The sequence below is a fragment of the Ambystoma mexicanum genome, chromosome 12, assembly GCF_040938575.1.
Source record: "Ambystoma mexicanum isolate Mex_15411 chromosome 12, UKY_AmexF1_1, whole genome shotgun sequence".
NCBI lineage: Eukaryota > Metazoa > Chordata > Amphibia > Caudata > Ambystomatidae > Ambystoma > Ambystoma mexicanum.
In genome coordinates this window covers 1,009,725,281-1,009,751,226 of record NC_090936.1, presented here as the reverse complement: position 1 = coordinate 1,009,751,226, position 25,946 = coordinate 1,009,725,281, and the positions used below count along the sequence as shown (strand labels likewise).

General features: G+C 45.1%; 1 protein-coding gene across 2 annotated transcripts in view; it reads left to right on the top strand.

Annotated features, from left to right (window-relative positions):
• Positions 1 to 25,946, top strand: part of LOC138514207 (uncharacterized) — a 551,131-nt gene that overhangs the window by 359,681 nt on the left and 165,504 nt on the right. For both annotated transcript variants that reach the window (XM_069629548.1, XM_069629547.1), the window contains one exon: positions 11,417 to 11,538. In XM_069629548.1, the coding sequence (XP_069485649.1) occupies positions 11,417 to 11,538 (122 nt within the window). The remainder of the gene's footprint in view (positions 1 to 11,416; positions 11,539 to 25,946) is intronic.

Here is a 25,946-nt window from a genome sequence, read left to right as displayed (position 1 = left end):
CATTTCCATTGAGGGAACCAAATGGACCAATGCAGAAAACCGCAAGACATTATTTCTTGTTTCCCTGGCAGGAGAAATGTCCCTAGAACGCAAATCATCAGAAAGTAACGTCTTGGGCTCCAGCCACTCTGAACGATCCACGGATAGTCCTAGGCATTGCTGTTGTAGCCTGGTGCAGAAGTGCCCAGAACACACCTATGGTCTTTGATGTCTGCAAGTCGTCGGCAGCAGTTTATTCAATGAGAGCATCACATTGGAAAATGTATTTGGGCTTACTGAAAGAAACCGAACCTTTTGTTAACATTGTTTTCGTCTGTTGATTATGTGGTGGGTGTTGAAGAGTGATGTTATGTGGGAGCATCTGGGCGAGCCCGGGTTTGTGGGTTTGTTTTCATGGCTCATGCACGGATACTGGTGAGCGAGAACTTTTAACACACTTTAAACTTAGCAAGATTGCTTTAAGTTCTTGGTGCTTTTTGTTTAGTTACCTGTCGCTTTCTTTTCTCAGTGCATAGCCCTATCAGTCTGTTACCGTTACATGTAGATACATTTTTATGGATGTATTTTTATTGTAATGTATTTACTTCCATATTAATTACATAATTGTATTTCACTTAATTGGCTGGTACTAAATGTGCGTATTGGTCCCCTGCACTTCCTGAGAAAAGCTGAATGGTCAGCGCCAAGCTACTAAACGAGGGATGCTGTTTTTGGGGACATAATGCACATCATGAAGCTGGCTGAGGCTTATCTACATGTATCCTTGTGTGCTGTATTCCGTGTACTTGCCCAGGGCAAAGGCGAAATCCCTCACAACAAAGGCCTTTGTCAATTCTAGGTCCATACATTTCTTATTTAGGGCCTCGTTACCACCTTGGAGGTAGTCGTCCAGAAAATCAGCTGTAGGAAAATAGCTCTACCACCTGGAGATGATCCGAGTAGTCCCAACCAAGTACAGCCATATCCATTCTTTGGTTGTCTATGGAATTATCGATGAACAGAGTTGTCCTGGTGTAACCGTGTAATCCCTGTTCCATCCCTGAATTTTGCCCATTGTATTTTTGTTCATGGTTTGTCCATGAATCATGGTCATTATGTCCATGGTCTCTGTCATGCTAACAGGGGTATAGAAGGACGGCCAACCATGGTTGTCCATTGTCATCAATGGTCAGCCTTGGTTGTGTTTCATGTAATTTGACCAAGCACTGTGATCCATGTACATGGATTTTTGATTTCGGTTATGTTTTTGTTGCTAATTTAAGTAAGGGGTGCTAATGTTTAGGAAGAACATGTGTATTCCTATTTACAATAACATTCAAGCAACTATTTTCGCGCACTCTTTCAAAAGAAACCCCAACTCTAAAATCCCATATTTCTGAAATTAAAATCCATTTCAGCCAGTCCATTTAATTCATTTGACCCTTCACCTCCTAAATAGCAGTGACTCTAAACAATGTTCTTGGCACAAATAGTGACAAATGTGTGCAGTTTCCATAAATGAGGAAGTGGAGGGCAGAACAGGGGCCTCTGCTACCAGTTCGTGCCCCTGGGGCACATCCTATTTCAATACACACAAACATGTGCACAGTTAGTGGTATTTTATATTTTAATTCTCACATTAATCTATGCATACTAGTGTGCAATGTACTTCTAAAGGTTTCTTTTTGTCCAACGTTGTTGAGGCCTTTTCACTATACAATCCATTCAAGCCATCCTGAACGTTTGTCTCTTAAACGATGTGCTTTCCATGATATGTTTGCAGTGTCTGGGATCTCTGTTATCATCTGAAAGTGATAATCTGAAATTGCAGACTTGAACATGTTTCAGCAGGAATAGTTGTTTCAGTCATTTATCAGCTCATGGAACAGTGCTGCTGTGGGGCAAGTGTTCCTTACCATGATCAGACCTGTTTTTAATTTGAATCTACAAATTGTTGACAATCCAAAGCAAAAATCAAAAAGGGGTAAAAGAACATGCCATACTTGGTAAATGTTCATGTCGATCCTGGATCATCCCAATTCTTCAGGACCAGGGACAACCATATATGTCCACATTACTATGGACCCCATCAGATCTCGATTATGCAGTCTGTCCCTGGCCTCTTTATCATACGTGGCTTTCACATGTTTGCCATTGTGGATAAATCATTGTCTTTGAACGTGGGTGGCGATGGACAAACGGTGGAAATGGGAGTGATTTTCATTGAATACTTCCAGTGGTGTTCCAGACAATCCAGTTAGTATTTATTTATTTTGTTTGGTTCATAGTGGTTCATTCCAATACTGTGCATTCTTTTAAAATGCACACACATCCACATTAACATTAATCCCCTTGTCAGTGTTCCCATTCCAAAAATGTTTTACCCTGAATTGAAGGGAAGTGTGTCTCCTGGGGCTTACAGTTGTTACCTCCGTATCTGGGGTGGAGATAAAATGTTTTTTTTTTCTTCCAGTTGAAATGCACCTTTGTAATATGCGTTTTGCTCTGGTGGTATTCTCTTGGCATCGAGTGGTAAATACTTACATGCCTGTACTGAGGTGTGTGGTAAAACATGCAGCATTACCTTAAAGGATGTAAGGAGACCCTTCATCCACCTGTTCCCATTACAATAAATCATCTGATTTCAAATTGGCCCTGGCTCAGTTTTTGGTCTTCAAATCTCCTTACCTGGAAAGCTGTTTTCCAATTGGCTGTGACCAACTACGGGGCAGCACTGTGTGGGGTGGAAAATACATGGACTATTGAAGTCAGAGAACCATTTTCTGAAAAAAACTATTGGGCCTTCAAAGCTCCTCCCGTAATTATGCCGTGCACATAGAAATGGGCATGGTTCCATGTGTTCATATCCCCGCAAAAATATCGGCATACAAAAATATCACCATATTATTGCAGCGATATTAAGGCATGGTACCTGCGGGGGATACCCCCGCAACCCATGCATTATTTTTAAAGGAGCGGGGGACACCCCCATACCCCCCCTCCAAAAAAAACCAAATTTGTCCCCCCCATAAATTTCACCTATGGCCGTTCATGACGACCATATATATGACAATATTTTTGGTGTGGATAATATGTAGTGATACCCTGGGCATTACCCACATTGGTGATTGGTACAAAGCACCTTTTCTGCACTGGTTGGGGATTTGGTCAAATTTGAGAGCGACCCTGACAAACAACATCATTAGATCTATGTTGCGGGGCTCCCACAGGCAAAAAATACCATGGCTGAAACACATTTTTGTTTGCCTGTCTCGGATGCATGCACCATCGTTACAATGCCCGGCCCACATTTTCGCAATAGTAGAGAAGAATGCGTAAAAGAGGGCTTTTTGCTCGCTCACCATAATTAAACGTGAATCCATTGGCCTCGCTCTTAAGTCCAACAGGCAACATTCGTCCATCATGAAATGGGATACCATTTAACCATATTTGACACACAGCAACAAACAGGCTGATCGATGGGCACCTACTAGTGCGCGCTTTAATTTATTGATGTTCAGGGATATTATGAAGAAATGGCAGGAGCAGAACAAGGGATAGTACAGAAGAACGTTTAGTTTTGTTTTGTCCATGTTATCATGATATTAGGAAACAGACTGCCTCCCCACTCTCGAGAGAAACACATTTTACTTCGTGTCGCCCGCCACTTCTGTTTCTGCTATGTGCCGAACCACTTATCGTTGCCTGGGGCCTGTCAGACTATTTGAGGAAGGCATGTAATAGCCGGAAGTGTATTGTGGATGCCCTATAACAAATTGCTTTATCTCAAAAGCTAATCTTCTTCTATCTAGATACAATACTTTATACCACTGCTCGTTTTATAGCGTTTTTGGCAAATTGTATGTTATTAGCATGGACTGTGTACTTTTAATTCTGCTTATTTCAAGATTGATTATGCAAACCGTATTTTCACAATGGATTGCGCATATTTGGATAGGAGTACTGGTTTATGGACTTTTTGATCCGAATAAAGTGTTTTGAAAGTGAAGTATTATATGTGCAAGATTTATTAGTGAGATGCCACATCTTTCTTTTTCCGAGTCCTTGGCTAAATGATTGTGGCTTTGCACTCATTTTGCTTTTCCTTTAGTTTCCACATCTTTTTAAACCAGCAAAACAGAGCAGAGCTGCTACTGCATCAAAAATATGCATACAGAACCTTCAAATGCCATCCCCTACCGGGTCCATTCTCCTGGCTCCAAGGCCTCCATTGACATATGGCATGCAGGTCTTGCTATACACCTGAGGGTTTAATCCTGCTGCTGGAGATCACAGTGGTGCTACCAGAGCTTTGCCATCATAGGCCTTCTTTCCAAGATCTGCAGAGTAACTGCTTGGTGGTGGGACTGCAGTGTACCTTTAGGATTCATAGCCCAGAGCAGACTCCTTGGTCAAACTGGTACTTGTTTGCTTGAACTTGGCTCTGAGCAATTCTATTTCCTTCCTTATCGATCTCTAGGCAATTGTTTCACAAATTTGGTCATATTAAGATACTTGATACAAAAGTAAGTAGATGCTATCATTTTGACTCCATTGCTCATCCTTTTATGATCACAGCTCCGAACCATCAGTCCCCACTTGTTTGGCTTAACGTTTTCCTGCTTCTTGCAGTATTTAGAACTGTGGTGGTGTGCAAAGGATCTACAGGTTGAGGTATGGACAGTTGTGCATAGGGACCCATTCATCTAGCCTCGCCCTGCCCTCCACCTACTATTGGACCATTCAAAAGCAGTTTAAGTGCTTGTGTCTAGGTGGCTAGAATTGGCAACCAAAGCTTTGGATGTGATGGAACCAAAGGAGAGTATCGAGTCATAATAAAGGTAGGTTTTGCTGTTTTCTATTTTTGGAACTTGCATATTAATTGCTGAAGTAACTTCTGCTGTTCTGTTACACAGCCCGCCTATGTTCTCCTTTATTTTTTACCTTTAGGATTATGTCTCTGGAATAGATGAAGGAAAATGTAGGCAGGGCAATAGAGGCGAAGAAAGGATTCTCGCTGTTTTCATTTTTTTTTAGTTGTCGAGGCTGTTGGGTAACAATTAGTGCAGTCCAACTGGTGAGGACTACACAAGACTTATCTGCTTGGTATTAGGTAACCAACCTTTTAATATAGGCCTGTACTACACACGTTGGTAGTGTTGACTGAGCAGCCAGGCTTACCTTAAGAGGGGTGATGTGGGCTGCAGAGCTGTACAATTGAAATCAGTAAGTACAAGTAGCCAAGTAACACTTACACACTTAAAGTTATATATACATATTTATTTATAATATACGCAAGGTTTAAATAAGCATTCTTTAAAAAGCTTTATCTACTAGTAACATTCAATCAACATTTGGTCTCGTCGAGGACCTCGACGTCCTCGTGCAGTGTCTATCTGGGCGTCCTCCTCTTCCTCTTCCTCCTCGTCCTCCTCTTGACTGCCCTCGTCGCTGGCCTCCGCGACCTTGGGCCCCTCCTCCTCATCGCTGGCCTCGGCCACCATGAGATGCTCCTCCTCGGTTAACTCTCCCATTTGCGCTTCATCCTTGGCCTTCTTAGCCATCAAGTCGCGCAGCTCCCCAATGTCCTGGCCGGCCGCCTCCACGGCGCAGCAGAAGGACATTCTCGAGGAGGCCGAGGTCCTCGCCGAGACCGAGGCCCTCGAGGAGGAGGACGAGGAGACCGAGGGCCAAGGTGAGGACGAGGAGATGGTAGAGGAGGATGAGCAGGAGGAGAATGAGAAAGAGGAGGATGAGGAGGAACCCGAGTCTCGGGAAGAGGCCGAAGGCGATGCTGCCAAGGAAGACGGCTCAGACCCTCCTTGTGATGGAGCGCCCAAGTGATACTATTCATAATGCTTAAGTGTAGTGATTGAATTTTGAGAAGTGGTTTGGGGGAGGGGGCGGGAGGGCTAGTTCTAATTTGGAAATGTTGTGTTGTCACAAATTAGTTATCTTAACAAAAAATAAAAACCGTTTCTCTAAAAAAAAAAAATAATCAATCACCTTTGGATTCAGTTTTAAAAGACAACAAAAGTAGGTAATTACTTTTCTTATACGAACACATTTTCCAGCACACGGAATGACTTCAGTAAAGGTCAGTATTGCACTTATTTTCAGTTACCAATTCAGTTATTGAGTTAAGGATGAAAATGTTAGAATAAGATTTAGAGCATACTTTTAGCAGTTCGTAAAACAATTACAATCTCCTAAAGTGAGGCAAGTAAACTTGTATCCCAGCAATAATAGTGTCCACAATTATAACCTCTGTGGGAACATGTACTGCCAAAGCCAGTAGGTTCAGATGAGTGCCTTTTGGGAGCTGGAACAGCCATTGGGACAGTCAATAGTTCGGATGCACTTCTTCTTAGATAAAGCCTCGACAAAGTAAGTAATTTCAGAAGAAATCATAGTAACTCAAGTGAACTACTTTGTAGAGAGCACAAGCTGTTAGGCCAGTGCAGGTGAGTTGAGATCAACTCCAAAAAGTACTCTGCAAGATAGGAAGCACAACTTATGGCTAAAAGGTGCAAGCCCCACAGTACCTGTGATTCGAAGAAGATTTTTCCAGCTGGATTCCTCCTGGCTACAGCTTTTCAGAAACTTGTTCCTGGACTTTGGTCATGGTGATGAAAGGAAGGACGTCTGGCGGGCTCCTGCAGCAGTACTCGGGAGAGGGACTCCTCAGCAATGGATTTCCTTTGTTTCAGCGACACTTCAGTGTTTTGGCGCCTTTTCCTAAGTGGCAAATGAAGAACGAAAACTCTGGTTGGAAGAAGCTTGCGCTCTCAGTCCTGAACTTTGGTGAGGGGACTCTGGATCAAGATTTCCAGCTCCTGTAGGGTCCTCTGGATGCCCATGACTATCTGGATGGATTCGGACTTCGCAAGACGGTGCACTCGTCAATGTTCACAGGACCCCTTGCATTGGGCTTCTGCAACTCTGGTGAGGCACCGCAAGTCGGGAGATTTGCCAAATGGAAGCTTGTCTTGAGGCTAGTTGGTCCCACCAGCCCAAGGGAGGAAAACTCTCCTTCAACAGGCACTACACGGTCCAGGTTGGAGCTGTTGGTCTCTCATCACGTCTTCTTCTTTGGATGTTCCTCTCCAGTGGTCGACTCTGCCTCTAGTCCCAAAAACCTTACTTTTTATGGGATTTCCCATTCATTCACAGCCTAGGCTGTCAATCACACAGCATTGTGGCTGTCCTTTGAGGACATCCAGCTGGCCAATCAGGACTGGTTTCACTCAGGCACACCTAGAGACAAAGCACAGGGACGTTTCAGGACCCTCCCCCACTTCCTGCCTTTCCAGAAACACTGGAGCCTGGGTGGGCTTTAGTGCTGAAGCGTGCCAAAGGTAAAAAAAAACGCACAAAGGGCTCAAACGTGTTTTAACTAGCAGAGTAAAAGCCCAGAAGAAATTAACGAACAGAAAATACTGAAAAAATAAGACTGGGGCCATCTTGGGAAAATGGACACCCATGGGTGCTGTACTGCAGCTCAGGGTTCAGCCTGCGGTAAAAATGCACACTGGTAGTAAAAGTAAATCACTGCCACCAGCCATTTAAAGTAAGTTAGTGTAACAAAAAACATTACATGAGAAGTGGGAGAGGGAATTACTAAGTAACTCCCCACTCCACATAGGGTAGTGTGTGCGCTGGTCCCACAAAGAGAAAGGTAAGTAAGACGGGGATCATCTTACTATTCTTGGGACCGGTAGTTCAAACAAGAAAATGTACTACATTTAGATAAGTCCAAGGGACTTCTAAGTGGCACTGCACCTAAGGTGCTGTGTGTCACTATACAAAAAGTAGATGCCTATAGAGTTTGTCCGACTCCATAAGACAGTAAAACACAAAATGGCCAATCAGGAAAAATACATGAGGGAATGAGAAAGGTCCCACTCGCTCAGGAGGAAAGAATCACAAGCCCAAAGTCCAGCAAAAGAGCTGGGGTTCTCTAAGGTTGAAGGGAATTTAGCACAGAAATGAAAATTCTCCCTAACACAGGCATAAGTGCAAAGGCATTTACTCCTGGCACTTTCCTTAAAAGGAAAGGATGGCCGGCATTATGCATGCTTACAATTAATTCGATTTGAATTATTTCGGTCAGACCATAAAAGTAATATCACAAATGAAGCACATTCACAAACAGTTCATAACTTGGTACATTACAAACTATATACATAGTTCAGCTATATACATAGTTCAGCATAGTTAACACACACTGTCATAAAAGTTGATATAAAGACAAATAACATGTTAAAAACATTCATAAAAATTCATATAAAAACGTCATGCTTAATATAATTGATGGTAATTTTCGTAAAAAAGGTGCCAACCTATCAAAATGAGCTCATTGTTATAAATGTGGGCAGATTACTACCCGGCCCTAATGAACTACTGAAGGCCTCATTGAGCAATGCAATGGCATCTCACCCTCCAAGCCCTAGCCAAATAGTTAACTGTTCAATGTATTGCAAGATCATCCTTGGAGTTGGTGCACCCAGCCAAGGCTTGCTTCACATTACGCGCTGCTCTGCATCTAAATAAGACCTTAAGATACTTATCCCTAGTTACTTGATAACGCAAGTGCTAGTATACCTAGGTGGAGCTTCAGGCGCAATGCTCTGGAATTTTTGGGAGCTACAACGTCCAGGTATCTTTCATAACCGAAACCATGTTTCAACTCGCAGTATCACCTTCCACCCTCACTACTTGCAATATCAACAAGAACTCTGCAAACTTCATTATGCAAGATGGACTTTTTTTGACGATCGTTTTAAAATGTGCATTAATAAGCAGAGGTTCGGACCAGCTTTCATAGTATCTCAATGAGGTGAAAGTTTCCTTCAAATACCTCATTCAAGGTAAGGAGCGCCCACCCTCTTGGGATGTCTTCCAAAGCTAGTCTATACACAATTAACTTGGGGCAGACCAAATCCTAATACAATATCATAGAGGGATTTGCAAATAGACCCAATCCTCCCATGGTCAGCCTCTATGTAAAAATAGGAAGATCGATTTTGGGGAGTCCCAGCAGATTTTTTACTAATTTATTTTCACTGATAGTAAGGTGATCGCAATTGGGGTCTCCCCAACGCTCTGCTCAATAAAGAGCTGCTTGTCTGGCCTGGGCCGAGTATACTTCCAAAGAAACTTTCACCACCACATTGCCAAAATCACGTGTAAACTTAGAAATAGCACCACCATAATGGTTTAGAGTGACTTCCGCCATGGCCACTTGGGAGGACCATTTACAATTTTCAATAAAACGCATGCCCAGGTAATCATATTTCCTAACCTGTTCAACGGGCTCCCTGTTTAGTGACGGGCTTAATTTTGTATTCCCTTTAGTTCCACTCCTCCTAAAAACCTTAGCTAAATCATCATCAACATATAGCTTTTATTCGACTATTTAGTCATTTGCCAAAAGCGTAGTTACAAAAAAGAACAGTTCAGTACTTGGATACAAGATAAAAACTCAATACCAATAATGTATGCTTTAATGGGTCTGGCACATTTCCAAAGAGTAATTAAGAAAGAACTGACCTGATATAATTATATAAAACCTGTCTTTTAAGATGTAAGGTCGTACTATGCTTGTGTATTACGACAAGTGCATTCATTTGGCAGCCAACAACATAGCGATGTGCAAAACGGCAATAAAGTGCATACTTGATCATACAAAATGGACAGTCATTTCAGCATCTAAAATCAATTTCATTATATTGTTTAATCCTTGTTCATAAAAAATGGTACAAATTAATTACGACATCTACAACTATCAGTGCTTTGACAATTTTCCGCCAACCTACTAAGTATATCGTTCGGCAGAGATGTTAAAATATTTATTATCTAACCTCTTAGTGTGTGCAGTTTTTTGTTTTTAGAAAAAAAGCATTTGCAACTCTTCTAGCAGCATCATTACATATGAAAATCAGTAAAGTGCTTTTTCAGCTATATTACAATGATTACAATTTCATAATTGAGAATCAATAGGAGAAATGAGTACTATTTGTAGGGGTCCGGGTTTAGGTCCTACTGCCTCTGACTTTTAGAGCTTTGGATCTTATTTGCCAGGCCTGATGAATATTGCTTGCTACAAAAAAAATTACATTTATATCATCACAACACCCGAACAGCACAATGGCTTCACTCGTGCGACGTATTGCATGGGTGTTACAGATCGTCTTCACATATTTATTCCTAGACCCACTGTAGGCCGGGCAAAAGAACAAGAAGTGGATTATGGATTCCTTTGCCAATCCACATACCAGACATGGCATCTCTAGCTCTATCCCACACTTTGGTACGATATGGCAGGTTCTATTGACATAGCCTGAATTTTATATATAGGGAGCAAGCAAGCGGGGAGCTGATCAAGTCTAAATACCTTCAAACCCCTGCACACACTTGCTGGACAGATGGGTACGACCTATAGATGACCCACAATTTAGTTTATTCTTTCGTCTTTTTACATTAATATAATAATTCATGGTGTGACACTTTTACTTTTAAGCTGATCAGCCCTTAATAGATTTCGACGGATATGATATTCCTTGCTTCTACATGACTATTACCTAAAGTAATTAAAGTGTTTATCCTAACCCGTTGGTATGTATAATCCAGTTTTATCTCTCCAGTGTCTGCTCATTGGCTTTTGCATAGCATTGGCCTATTCAGAAGGGAACTATGTGAAGTAGTCTGCATACAAACCATCTTATTCTGCTGATGCAGCCCTTTGTGCCATATAGTGAAGGGAAGGTACTTATGGCTAAGCTATTGTAAGCAAGCAGTATTTGTGTATTATTTCTGCTGTAACATTTTGTAATCCAAATGGGATCCAGCTGGAGATGAAGAATGTACGGTTTCAACAAGGAAAACATGGAGGTGAAGGGGAGAGTGTTTTTCAAGAACTGTTGCAACAGGTAAGTAATTGTTGTTTATGCCCACTGATGCATAATCCCTGATTCTGACCCAAAGTAAACTCAAGGTGTCTGACAGTGATTATTTTGAATGGACTGTGGATATATTTATTTTTGCTACTTTGAACACTTTTCCTGAAACACCCCCCAACCATGCACAGGTGGATATGCCAAGCACACAGCTTTGCTCATTACACACTTGTTGGACAATCTCCATTAGTGGATAATCATTTGTTGTCTGTCCTGGAACAACTGCGTGAAGGTATTAACTGACCCAGAGGGTGTATGAATGGGCTTCATTCACCATCCTGGCAGAGTGTTGTATGCAAACGTATTACTTCAAATGCTGGTCCTCGATCAAGTGGCCTCCTTTTACCTTCCCTTTTTATGTCCTGTTTACGTCCTTATAGTTCAAAACTGTCTTTCGGTTTTAATGGAACCAATATTTGATCTGCTCTTCTGGTCACCTTTCCCATTAACTCAGGATCTGTTTCTCTTATTTATGACAGTATGGCCATGTGAACTATGGATTTAACTTGGAACCAGTGTATTACGAGCCAGACGCAGACTTGGAAAAGAAACCTGTTGAAGTAAGAATTGCAACTGATCTTGCCAGCTACAAGGATGATCGGTAAGGACATGTCCCCTCCTTCTCCCTTTCCCCATCTTTTTTGCCTTGTCCTTTTTTGGTTTGTTAAAGAAATATTGAAGTCCTTTTTGTGTGGTCTGAAATGCTACAATCGCAGTGGAAATTTAAAGAATAACTGCATACCATTGGAGTCTTGTTTATACTGTGAAGCCAGGATCCTAAGCCCTCTTTGGCTTCGAACTAATATGTCTATCGTGGGTAGCTGTGGATGGGGTTTGGGAGAATATGCAAGTAACTGGTGTAGGGACCACACCATGGCAGCCTTGAATGACATAGTGCCCCATGGTTATTCTGCAGTTGCCGGAATCCGCCCGTCAAGCATAGGGGGAGGCGTTGCAATAATTTCTAGAGCTGGTTTTAAAATGTTGGATACGAAAATTATTGGCATCAAGGGTTCAGAGCTTTTTACATGTAAAATGTTTGGTCACTGCTTCTTAAGTGTAAGTTTTATTGGTATATCATCCTCCAGAGACAAATCAATAATTTCATTTATAGTTGGCAGATGTTTCAAAAAAGGTAGCAGGCGCTCCTCTCCAGAAAGAACATGGCATGATAACCTGTTCTGAGATGAGTTTGCAGCACACGTTTTTTGCTCACTGTACCTTTCACAGATTAGTTGGCGGATGTGTTGGCTCAAATAATTCCACTCTGCCCACGATTGATTGTGCTGGGAGACTTGAATATTTTGGTTGAAGATGAGGAAAATGTGCGGGCTCAGGCTTTTTTGGACTCCCTTGAAATGTTAGGGTTGCTCCAATTGATGGTGGGACCAACTCATTCAGCTGGCCACACACTGGACTGCATTTTTGAATTCAAATGCGGTAGTGGTTGCCTCTCCTATGGTCTGATCATGCTGGGATTTTTTTTTTTACAATACGAATGGAGTCTGACACCGCACCTGAACGGGTGGGAGGGGAGCTGTACGGATTTTATTACTGGGACAATATTGATCTAGAGACAGAGGGGTGTCTGCGAAACTCTCTACCAGCACAAACACAGCCCATTGACTTGTTCTTGGGTGGATGGCCCCTGGGAGAGTCTCAACCAAGTCTTTAGCTCACTGCTCTTTTCACCGAGAAGACATTTCCCCACATATCAGTGTTTGTCCTGCCCAGGGGCAGTCCAGCACCGAAATGCTAAGTAATTCTCCTCTGAACAAGAGTACCACAGCAACCCCATACACGTGTTTCAGCCTAGTTGGGCATCATCGGTGAGGTGAAGCTGTGCCTCTCTAAGAGCAGTGAGCAAGGGGTCCACGTCTGGATTCCCCTTGTAACTTAGGGTGAGACCCAAAGTTACTTGGTATGCAAAACAGAGGGGGGTCTGGGAAACTCTCCCTTGCTCACTGTTCTTAGAGAGGCACAGTTTCACCTCACTAATGATGCCCAACAAGGCTGAAACACATGTATTGTTGGTACTCTTGTTCAGAGGAGAATTGCCTAGCATTTCGGCGCTGGACTGCCCCAGGGCAGGACAAAGGCTGATATGCAGGGAAATCTCTTCTCTGTGAAAGGGACAGTGAGCTAAAGACTTGGTAGAGTCTCTCCCAGGGGTTATAGAGACTCCCAGACCCCCCCTTTGATTTTATATAGAGCAACTTAGACAATTTTCTGATGGTGAAAGTCAAGTAGGGTTCTTGGCAGAAACAGGGGTGTTATTGGAGAAGTTTTATTAAACTCTCCAAGGCTGTGGAGCAGCTGGCGCTGGCCTCTTTGAAGAAAAGGAAAAACAGAGCCAAAAATAAAGAATGGTTTTCTAGTTTAAGGGTTGAAAAACAGAAAGTAAGGGCCAAAGAGAGAATTTGGCAGAAAAAGTAGGAAGAAATTGCTAAAATTGAATAACAAAGGGGCACTCTTTTCATATAAGAAAATGATTAGAAGAGTAAAGAGGAGTTATTATTCTTATCGGATCTTCTCGAGCCCCAATATATGTACTATGTGAACCTGCTGCCATCAAAAACCAATGATGCCTTCCCAACATTCTTGTGGGGGGAAATTGGACATGATCAACAAAATCCAGGAAGAATTCTGGGAATCCAATTCTGTGGCGCCATCTTCTGATAGGCGGGAGAGTTGCCTGGATTCGACAATTGTGGGGGAGAAATGTACGGTCTTTTCTCAGATTTGCCAAGCAAACCTGCTGGAGGTGATGGCGAAATGCACACCCTGTGTCTCTATCAATGATCATGCCCTGCAATAATCTTGAAAGCAGTCGGTGAAGTGACTGCACAAGAGCTTTGTTTAGTTATCAACAGCTCTCTCAAGTCGAGTGTTATTCCCCCTACGATTGTAAAGTGCTCAGTTGCTTCCTGGAGCCAGGTCCACGCTCAATATGTGCCATACATATAAATAAATATTTCCCATAATCTTAACCACGATATTAATAAATATGCGGGTGTCTAATATGCATGATCTAGATGTTTGTTAAAAAAAAACTGTGCGTCAACCAGGCGACCCCAATTTCCATATGTAAACCACATGCGTGCCATTGGAGAGTCGCAGGACTAATAAACAAAAATGAGTTCTGCAACATTTAAAGATCATTTAGTTTTGTTTGTTCTTAAATTTCTGCTTCATGTAACATGGCAGACGTAACTTTAATTCTATAGTCTTGATGCACTTCATGATCATTTGGGTGTCATACTTTGCATCCAATCTGTGGTGTTGTAGGACTTTTACAGCTCTTAGTTTATGCACGTTTTATGAACCGTTTTTAGAAAAGGTGATGCCGAGATAGTCTAAAAGTTTTACTGGCCTAACTTTTATTCTCTCTACGCTCCAAATATACTAGCAAACACTTTTTTACATAATTGACAACCTTTGTTTCAGCCAGTATACATTTTAACCAATTCCCTCCGAAAATAGTATAGTAGCTCTTCAAAAAAATGGTTTGTATTATCCTTGGTTTAAGCTGATTTTACTGCGTCTCTCAACACGTGTTTCCCCATTGTTACTAACAATGGTTCATCAGGAGATGAAATGTATTCCTAAAAGAAAGAAAACACCAAAAATTGCATTTTAAAAATGATGCCATATCGCATGTTAACAGTTTTTTTCATACCGAAAATGCATTTTTAAATGTTTGCCATGACTCACCCAATTTAAGATTTTAGCATTCATCCAACTTATTTTGACAGGTTCAAATGGATGAACAATTAAGCTTGATAGTTATATTTTTATAGAGTTTGCCTCTTTTCCCAATTTATGGATAAAGTCCAATGTTGTAACTGGAGGGAAGAAGGTAAAGAAAAAACAACAAAGAGGAAAAGGTATTTCCTGTTAGCGTGCTTGGAGAAAGGGTGCCGGTTTAAATATTAATTACCTAACACTACTTAGTTTTTTAAAGGTCTGCAAAATTTAGTGCTCTTACCTTGTTCTTTAATCAGCGATCCTCTGCCATGATAAGCATCCGATTCAATGGATGGCTTTCTTTGGCTTATTCCTGCTATTTATGCCGCAATCGTGTTGTGATGACGTCATCACGCCACGTCCACGTGATTTAACGTGACCCGATGGCGTCATCGCACACGTTTTTACGTGCCGGCGGCCATTTTAAATTGGTAAATTTACCACTTAACTCCAGCCTTCCTGAAAATTGACTGTTACTTCCAGATAGTATTGATTATTTTTGTTATTATTACAAGTTGGTCATTTTGCCTGGAAGTTGTTCTGCTTTGTTGATTTGATGTTAAACATAAAAAAAAAACAAAGGTTACTTTTCTAATGATTTTGTTTTGTAGCTGGTTCACTAGTGTTTCTCTGTTAATATTTTCGCATAGACATGTTATATGTGAATAAATTCTGTTTTTTATTAACTTGTGTTAAACTATCATAGTATGGTTTCTCAGTACATATTATCACAAATCACCCAGATTTTGACATTTCTAATTTGAGAATTTTTGGCAAAGCAGAACAACTTCCATCATCCGGCATGCTCGACGCCACATTTTCCACCCAAGCAACATCATCTTCGGGCGCTCATTCATTTCTGACTCAGGCAGCCAGATAATTTCCCTCAAGTAAAACGGGGTACAATCATGCCCAAACAACCTTAGTTCAGGGGTCGCTTCCTCAGAGAGCCATTTGGCCACATATTGTAGCTGGCTCGCTACATAATAAACCTCGAAATTAGGCAGTTTGATTCCCCCTTTTCATAGAAGTTCTGCAACTTCCATAGTGCCACTCTGTTTCGGGTACCATGCCACAGGAAGTCCCTACACATACTGTTCAATTTAACAAAGAACTTCTTGGGTATCATGTATGGAATATTACTAAAATAATGTAAAAGCCTAGGCAGGACCACCATTTTAAGCATCGCCTCTCTTCCCATCATTGCTAGGGGCAACTTCTATGCATATGTTTCCCTTCTGCCGTGTGGTACACGTCTATTCCAAGGTAACGGAAAGTACCAACCGCCCATGGTATTTGTAGCACCGGTAATCTTCCCTCAGGGGTTCCCCTATAGCTACCCAGAGGGAAAATGCTAGATTTTTGAGGATTCACCGCTATCCCAGACAGCCCCGCATACCTCCATCACTTCCAGGATATACTGAAGATTTTCTTCCGGGTATTTCAAGTATAGTAGTAAATCATCCGCATACAAGGATATCTGGTGTCGTTTCCCCCCCACCTCAATACCTATTGTATCATATTGTTGCTTGAGGTATATTGCCAGAGGCTCCAGCGCTAGAATGTAAAGCATCGGGGACCAAGGGCACCCCTGCCTGGTGATTCTACTCAATTGCCATCTCTCAGATATCACTGATCCTGTTCGAACTCTGGCTAGTGGCTCACTGTATAGCATCTTCGCCCACCTAATGTAACCGGGCCCCTCTCCATACCCTCCCAGGGCCGCCAGCAGCCATGGCCACTTGACGGAGTCAAAAGCTTTTACTGCGTCTAGAGACACAATCGCCATCTCGCCTTCAATCCTTCCACCCCATTCGACCACCCGGTGGAGCCGCCTGTGGTTGTGAGTTATGTTCCTATTCGGGACATAGCCAGTTTGGTCTGGGTGTATTAATTTGCTAATTACTCTTCGCAATCTATTTGCCAGGACAGCCGTCAATATCTTACTGTCCTGGTTCAGCATCGACAAAGGTCTGTAGGAACCACAACTATGCCCCGGTTTGTTGGGCTTGGGAAGCGGTATTATAATCGCCTCTCTGAGCGATTCCGACAGCCTTCCTACCTCAGATGCTTCATTTCTAACATTGGGGGGAGCACTTCTTCTCCATATACTTTATAAAATTCACTAGGGAACCCATCTTCCCCCAGGGTCTTACTAGTAGGCAACTGCCTCACCACTTCTTCTAACTCTTCCAAAGTGATTGGTGCATCTAGCTCCTCTCTTTCCTCTTCACTTATCTTGGGCAGTCCTATATCTTCTCCAGCATTGGATCTTTCATGGATTCACATGCTTAGAATATTCCCCGTCGTCAGACTGGGAACCCTCGGTACACATATATAGTCGTTTCCAATAGGAAAAAACTTCCGACACTTGTGTGTCCTATCCCCGTCAACGTCCTCTCCGGGGCCGCCCACGCACGCCCCGTTGGACGCAATGGTATACAAGCCACGCCCCCGCGGGTCCCGTCAGATTTCAACCGTCTCCAAAGATAGTGGGATCTCCTCGCGTAGTCTCTACTGCTAGATTTTTCGAATTGTCGAACTCCTGTGAGTTTGTTAATTTTATCGGAATGTCGGGAAAACCTCTATTTCGCCCGTGTGCCACGTGCGGATTGAAGAAGGTTTACGAGGGGGACGGCCATTTAGACTGTATTTATTGCCTCCACCCTCACCACTCGGCTGACCAGTGTGAAATATGTAAAGGTTTTTCCCAGAAAACCCTGAAGGATCGAAATCGACGGCTGGTATCCTGGGTAAATGACGGTGCGGGAGCGTACCCTCAGTCAGAGGTGGGCTATGTGCGCAGCGTGGCCTCTGCGAAAACATCAGGAGCCCCTCGACGCTCAACTTCGTCGGAACCTCCGGCTAAGAAGTCACGACCTGCGGAAAAGGACGTTCCACGAAGTCACTCTTCTAAGGACTCTTCTAAAGACTCTGCAAGAAAGACAACTTCGTCGAAGAAAGGAAAGGAGAGGCCTAAATCCTCCTCGGGCGATCAACACAGATCAGCCACGAGTAGAGATTCGGATAAACGCAGGGAGAGCGCTGTGAAGGCGGGACCGCCTAAACCACCTGCAGGCACAACGTCGACGACGACTAACCAGTCGGTGTCCTCACTGCAGCTGACGCAGTCGATTTCACCCGTCATCAACCCAGCGACGACCTCGGCGACGATGTCCTCGTCGACGGAAGTTCTGGCCTGGAGACCAGAAGTATTTGATATGGGGTTGCCTGACACATTGCTACAGGAACAGGCAGCGTCAATTGCCTCGAAAGAAGACGACGGCTTCAGAATTGTGAGCCCGGAGGACCTCGGTCTACGAGCCAGGTTTCCATCAGGAGCAACCTGCTCTCAGGTGTTTACCCAACCTCCAAGCTCTCAGGCGACCCTGTCCATGGAGGTACTGTCCTCCTTACACTCGCTGCTGAAATCGCTGGACGAAAGGCTTTCACCTGTACCGTCGACACCCCCCGTCGACGAGCCCGGCCCTTCACACCGCCCGACCAGATCGATCGGGGTTCCAACTACTCCAGCAGTCCAGGAGGAAGGTGAGCTTTCGGACTCCCTATCTGACCACGGGTCAGCGTCAGATATATCCCTCTCACCATCTAGGGATCCATCCTGGGTGTCGGATGTGGAAATGGAAACACCAAAGAGTCCCACTCACCCGTCACCACCGGACGATATAGGTGCCTTTCATTCTATGATGGAAAAAGCGTGCAAGGAGTTTGGCCTGGTCCAACAGGAGGAGAAAAAGGACTGTTTTCTTTTTGACCATATGGGCAAGAGTAGACGCTCAATATTCTCAATACCCATTTTAGACCATGTCTGGAAAGGTGTTCAAACCATGCGTCACCCATTTTCTGAGCCGGCTGTCAAAGGCCGCATTGAAAAGAAATTTAAAGTACCAGACTCTACACCGAAGTGTCTTTCGGCTCAACCTGCACCGGACTCGGTGGTGTCGGCGGCGACGAGAAAAGCAAAGGCCCAACATAAATGCTCTACCCCTCCAGATAATGAGGCGAGGCGCCAAGACGTGTTTGGTAAGAAGGTTCTTTCTGTGGGGGCCTCAACGGTGAAAGCAGCTAACTCCCTGGCGATTGTGGCCAGATATGACAGGGAGATGTGGCACAGACTGGCACCTATCCTGGACCACCTCCCGGAAGAACATAGAAGAACGGCGATGTCCCTGGTTCGAGAAGGCGAAGAAGCATCGAATCATGCTATTAACATAGCGGTGGACCTGGCAGATTGGGGTTTTAAACAAATAAATAACGGAGTTGTTCTAAGACGCCAGGCTTGGCTTAAGTGCACCAACTTCAGACCCGAAGTACAGTATAAAGTTTTGGACATGCCCTTCGAAGGTGATCTTCTTTTCGGAGAAAAGGTGGACGAGGCCTTGAAGGGCATGAAGGAGGACTCAGATACAGCACGCTCGTTGGGTTCTCTCCAGAGTGGTAAGCCCTTTGTTCTTTTCGTCCCTTTAGAGGAGCATCTGGAAACTCAAGATTCTCAGCAACCAGGGATAGATCTTTTGGTAGATCAGCGTATCCTTCCCAAGGATATAGACGCGCCTCTCAGACCTCAAGCCGGCGCAGAAACTTCCAGTCTTCCAAGAGACGACCAACTTATTCGTCGTCGACGAGCAAACAGAAAGACCAGCAATGACGGGAAGCGTACCGTTCTGGGAGGAAGAGTGTCAAGCTACATCGAGGAATGGGAGACCATCACAACAGATCAGTGGGTTTTGGACACTGTGAGGTACGGACATTCCCTACTATTCAAATGCAAACCTCCAAAATGCCCACCAATACACCTATCCCAGCCACATCTAAACATCTTGCGGCAGGAAGTAACACTCATGTTACAGAAAGGCGCCATCGAATTAGTCCCTGCATCGCAGAAAGGCCTAGGGGTATACTCACGGTGTTTTGTGGTAAAGAAGCCAAGCGGAAAATGGCGCCCTATTCTCGACCTGCGAGACCTCAACAAGACCCTACAGAGTCAAAAATTCAAAATGCTTACACTGCAGGAGGTGATCAGATCCGTCCAAAGGGATGATTTTTTGGCGTCACTAGATCTACAGGACGCGTACTTCCACATTCCGGTGTGTCAAAAACACAGGAGGTTTCTGAGGTTCATGGTAGGTCAGACACACTACCAATTTGCAGTGCTCCCATTTGGTCTAAAGTCCTCCCCAAGAACGTTTACAAAATGTTTGGCACCTGTGGCAGCCTGGCTGCGAAAGGGAGGGCATCATGTATACCCGTACCTCGACGACTGGCTTGTGAGGGGATCCTCCCCAGCGTCGACCAACGACAGCGTACAAGCCACCTTACAACTTCTGCAACGACTGGGGTTCGCAGTGAACTTCGAAAAGTCTTCTCTAAAGCCCTCAAGGAGCTTGAAGTTCTTGGGAGCTCAATTCGAAACCCACTCGGGAATAGTGAAACCGTCCCTAGACAGAATATTGAAGATCGAACAACTGACGAGTCAACTTCGCCTACAGAGCACATTTTCCGTGAGAAAATATGTGGCAATCCTGGGTTCCATGGCTTCGTGCATCCACCTAGTAGCAAACTGCCGATTGTTCATGAGGCCTCTACAGGAGTTCCTGTCGAACAGATGGAAGCAGGCCACGGGCCGGTGGTTAGACAGGATAACCGTCGACGACGAGGGTGTCATCAGATCCCTACAATGGTGGAAAATCTTTCACAACCTGGACAGAGGGGTTCCTCTACAAGAGCCGGAATTTCAGAACACCATCATCACGGATGCCTCCCTGACGGGCTGGGGAGCACACATGAACGATCATCAAACCCAGGGCAGATGGTCTTCGACCGAATCGCACCTACACATCAACGTGCTGGAACTGAGGGCAGTGAGATGGGCCTTGAAATCATTCCTTCCACATACACATATCAAAGGATCAAAAATAAGAGTGCTGACAGACAACACGACAGCCATGTTCTACTTGATAAAGCAAGGCGGCACCAGATCCAGGACCCTTTCGGCGGAAGCTCAAAAGATCTGGCACTGGGCGTTGAAACACAACATATCCTTAGTGGCTTACCATCTCCCGTGTGTGAAGAATGTGTAAGCGGATTCCCTGAGCAGGACAATGGCTCAAATACACGAGTGGGAGCTGGACACCGGTCAGCTACAAATAATCTTCGAAAGGTGGGGGACCCCCTCAATCGACCTCTTCGCAACGAAAGAAAACAGGAAATGCGAACAGTTCGCGAGCAGATGGCCTCAAAAAGGATCCCTGGGGGAAGCGTTCTCGTTTCCTTGGACGGACAAATTCCTGTACGCTTTCCCTCCGTTCCCCCTTATACGGAGGACAATCCAGGGGATTCGCAGGTACAAATGCCGGGTTATTCTTGTGGCTCCGTATTGACCGAGAAAAACCATGGTTTTGCGACCTCCTACATCTGTCGTTGGAACAGCCTATAACTCTCCAGAAAGTGCCGAACCTACTGTCCAGGGACAAGGAAACGGTGTGGCACCACAATCCGGACAGCCTCAACTTAACAGCATGGCTCCTGACTTTTCAGAGTTTGGCAGCTTGAAAGTCTTGTCGGATTGCCGGAGAATTCTGCAGGCGGCTAGGGCCCCTTCGACTAACAAATCATACATATGCAAATGGCGAAGGTTCTGTACGTGGTGTCAAACACAGCACGAAATTCAGCCTTTAGAAGTAACCCCTGAACAAATTCTTCCGTATCTTCTTCACCTAGCTGAGAGTGGGCTGTCATCATCGTCCATCAAAGTGCACTTGGCGGCCATTACAAGGTTTACGAGGAGGAGACAGTCTTCACCATTATTCAGTGACAGACTGGTGAAACATTTCATGAGGGGTCTCTTTAGAACTTTCCCCCCTACGAAACGGTTCCCACCGTCGTGGAGTTTAAATGTGGTGTTGGCTGCCTTAATGAAGCCTCCATTTGAGCCAATGTCCTCTTCATCCATGCAGTTCCTATCTTGGAAACTGGCTTTCTTAATTGCCATTACATCGGCTAGAAGAATGTCGGAATTACAGGCATTGGTCATAGATCCTCCATATATGAGATTCTTTAAGGACAAAGTAATTTTATCAACTAACCCTACTTTCATCCCGAAAGTACCGACAGTCTATCACAAGCACTCGACCCTGGTCCTTCCTACTTTCTTTGCGTCCCCGTCGTCGACGGCGGAAAAAGCCCTTCATACTCTGGACGTCAAAAGGGCGTTAAAATTTTACCTGCAAAGGACGCAAGATATCAGAACTACCAGACAGTTGTTCATTGCCTACGGTCCGTCGACGAGAGGAAGGGCAATCTCCAAGCAAGGCCTGGCTCGTTGGGTCTCTTCGACAATTACTTTTAGTCACTCCAAGGCTGGGAGACCCCTACAAGGACGCCCTAGAGCCCATTCCACGAGATCGACAGCCTCCTCCGCGGCTCTATGGGCAGGAATTCCTCTGACAGACATCTGCCAGGCGGCATGGTCTGTCCCACACACGTTTACACGCCATTACTGCCTGGAAAGGCAGCACGCGGATGAGGTACAGATGGGACGGGCAGTGCTAAGCCATCTGTTTCAATGAGGTAAGCCAAGTACGGTGAAACTGTTGTCGCTTACTTTGCCTAATATATATATATATATATGGGTGGATAATTGTGTATAGATGCATAACTATGTATTCTGGAAATGCTTATATCAGAAAATAAGTTGCGGCTTACATACATATTTGAACTGGGGGTGTTTTTTTTCTTTGTGAATGTAAATTACATTGCACTCTCACCTCCTTCTTCGATGATACGTCTAAGCATGTGAATCCATGAAAGATCCAATGCTGGAGAAGGGAGTAGTTTCTTAACTGTAACTCCATTTCTCCAGCGTTGGTATCTTTCATGGATTCACATGCGCCCACCGGCCTCCCCGGAATGCAATGTGCGAGATATGTATGTAAGCCGCCCCCCCCCCTTTTTCTCTTTGGAGGGGCTGAAATCTGACGGGACCCGCGGGGGCGTGGCTTGTATACCATTGCGTCCAACGGGGCGTGCGTGGGCGGCCCCGGAGAGGACGTAGACGGGGATAGGACACACAAGTGTCGGAAGTTTTTTCCTATTGGAAACGACTATATATGTGTACCGAGGGTTCCCAGTCTGACGACGGGGAATATTCTAAGCATGTGAATCCATGAAAGATACCAACGCTGGAGAAATGGAGTTACAGGTAAGAAACTACTCCCTTCTAGTGTTTCAGCTATCTCTTCGTGGCTGCTTCCCTCCTTATCCCCGTATAGCACCCTGTAGTAATCCGCAAACTCCTTGTTAACTCCTTCTTGGGTTTCCGCTACCCCACCATCTTCCCTCTTTATCGTTCTGATCGGGGGTCTGGGAGTATCACTCTTGTATAGCCACGCTAAAAGCCGCCCTGTTTTGTCCCCTCCCGAATGCTGTCTCTCTATATACTTCTTGTAATTGAGGTTGCAGAGCCTTTCCCAGTGTTCCGCGCACTCCTGCTGTAGTTTAAGTACTAGTTCCATGTCTACACTTCCACTTTTTAATGCTCTTTCCAGTTCCTCTTCTGCTCTTTGTAGGTCCGCCAGGACCCCACCCTGCAGGCCCTTTGTTTTAGCAATGGCCACCACCCCGCATCACTACCTTAAAGGCTTCCCACAATGTGCCCGCCAAATCAACACTACCGGTATTCAACTCGAAATAATTAGTAATCTCTTCTTATATCTTCTCTAAAAACTGGGTCTTTGAGCGCCTCTGCTCGGAGGCGGCATAGTGGAATCTGTGCCCTCGGGGGGGCAGTATTGCCACCCGAGGACCTGAGGCGAGTGATCCGAGAGGACCCTCGCCTTATATTCTATCTGAATGGCCTCTGCCATCACATCTGGCGTGGCAAAGATGTAATCAAGCCTTGTATGCAGCTGCTGCGGGGCGGAGTAGTGTGATTATTGTTTCCCCTGGGGATATTTTGTTCTCCACACATCTACCAAGCCAAAATCATCTAACAATGTCTTTAGTGCTTTGGACGCTGGGGTGGGCTTTTCAATCTTGCCATCTGATCTGTCTACCTTGGGGTTTATCACACAATTAAAGTCCCCGCCCCAGATCACTGCGCTACCTACACACATACTAAGGTTGGTGCACACAGTTCTAAAGTATGCCGCCGTGTTTTGGTTGGGGGCATGTGTATTTACGATGCTTACCTCTTTATTCTCCACCAGCCCCCTTACTATAACCATCCTCCCATCCGCCTCCACCACTTCCTGCAATAGTTGGAACAGGACTTGTGGCACCACCCAGATAAGCACCCCTCTAGCATAGGCAGAGTATGACAAGCCCACCACTATCCCTCTCCATTTCTTCCTTACCAACTCCATCTTTTCCCGCGTCAGATGCGTCTCCTGCAACAGTGCAATATCTATCTTTTGCCTTCTTAGATACAGCATGACCTTATTCCTTTTCAAGTAGCTGTTAAGTTCCCTGACATTCCACGAGATTATTTTAAGATCCTCCATGGCACGTTGATCCTCCTCTCCCCTACCTTCAGCAGATCCCTTCCGCCCGCGCAAAGCAAATACAACCATCCGAATTTTCTATGTAGGCTCATGTTCGAACTTAAACTCCCCATAACTATGTACACCCCAAACTTCTCGTCCTCCCTCCCTCCCCCCTCCCAGCTCTTCCCCAACAACACCCCTCCCAACTGTTGCCCAGCTCCATTCCTGGATCTCAGGCACCCCCACATCTAGCCCTGTCTAGCACAAGCCTATGCTCAGGGCCCAATAGGGTGAAGCCGCCCTAATGGCCACTCAGCTACTAATATTTCGGGGTGGGTTGCTTCCATCCCGTTGCTCCTATTTTCAAGTTTATTACACTTTGTCAATGCTATGCAGCTCCCACTCGCATTTTACCCACTATATTCCAGTCCATGCCGAGCACAAGGCCCGAAAGCTACGCATTGTTCATCCGATCTACCTTTTCGCAGTACAACCAGGGTCAACCTCCCACTTACCCCCTCGATGTCCATGACACCAACTCTTCAATTGTCATGCTCGTGCTAGGTCGCTGTCCGCCTCAAGTTCCGGGCAACCCTGCAGGTCCAGCCATGACGAAGTGTCGAAGAAAAGCGCTCTGCTCTTATATAGCACCTTCAGCCTCTCCGGGTACAGGAGCATGTACTTGATGCCTGCTGTATGCAGCCTCCTCTTGACGGCCACGTAGCTGTACCTCTGCCTCTGCACCAGCATCGTGTAATCCGGGTATGCAGTTATATTGGTGGATGCTCTTTTCATTGTTCCGCCTTTACGAAAATATTCCAGGATTTTCTCTGTCTTTATAGTTCAGGATCCTCGCGATGATCGGTCTTGGCGGAGACCGCGGTCGCGGATTCCTCATTAGGGCGCGATGTGCCCACTCCACCATGAACCCCTGGCAGAGCTTGTCTGCTCCTATCTCCTGGAGGATCATGTTCTCCACGTAGTTTGTGGGATCCTGGCCCTCCTCTCCTGTATGTTATTTCTTCTTGCCCTTCCTTCCGCTTCTTCCACCCGATTTTCGAGATTGGCAACCTGCTGTTTTAGCACGTGGACCTCTTTTGCATTGTTCGCGCTGACATCTGTATTGGTCTTCACTGTGCTTTCCAGACCACTCGTTCTCTCTGCCAGCGCCCTGACGTCTTGTCGTAGCAGGGTAAGTTCAGTCCCTACCGCATCAATTTTGTTCTCTAGGGCAGTACGTAGGTCCGCCATTGCCGAGCACCATTTGGTGCTCAAGTCCGCTATAGCCTCCAGGATCTGATGCTTGTCTCCTTCTGGGGCCTCTTCCGCAGGAGTCGTGGCCGTGCATTGTGCCGATGTTGTAGGGGTCCTCTGCGTTTTCGCAAAGACCTCCATTGAGGATTGTTTGGTCTTGGCTCTTAGTCCTTTCACCGACATAGCGCCCCCTTTCACACGTATCTAGCTCCGGCTCGGGGCTGTTGTTGTGACACTCCCCGTCCTTTCAGTCGTTGGGGTTGCTATCTTCCAACGCCCATTTGCTATGGCGCTTGAAGTTGTTATTCAGATGGATTGTAGCCTCCCACGTTGTACTTTCCACATATACTTCTTGTCGACGCCCGTGTCCACTGACACCTTCCCCTGTGGTCAGGTTGCCTAGGCACCTGTAGTGTACACAGAGTTTGGGTGCCCTTATGCAGTTGTTTTAAGCACACTCATTTATCGTTCCTTGGTTCCCTCCCAGTAGCCACCATGTGCCACT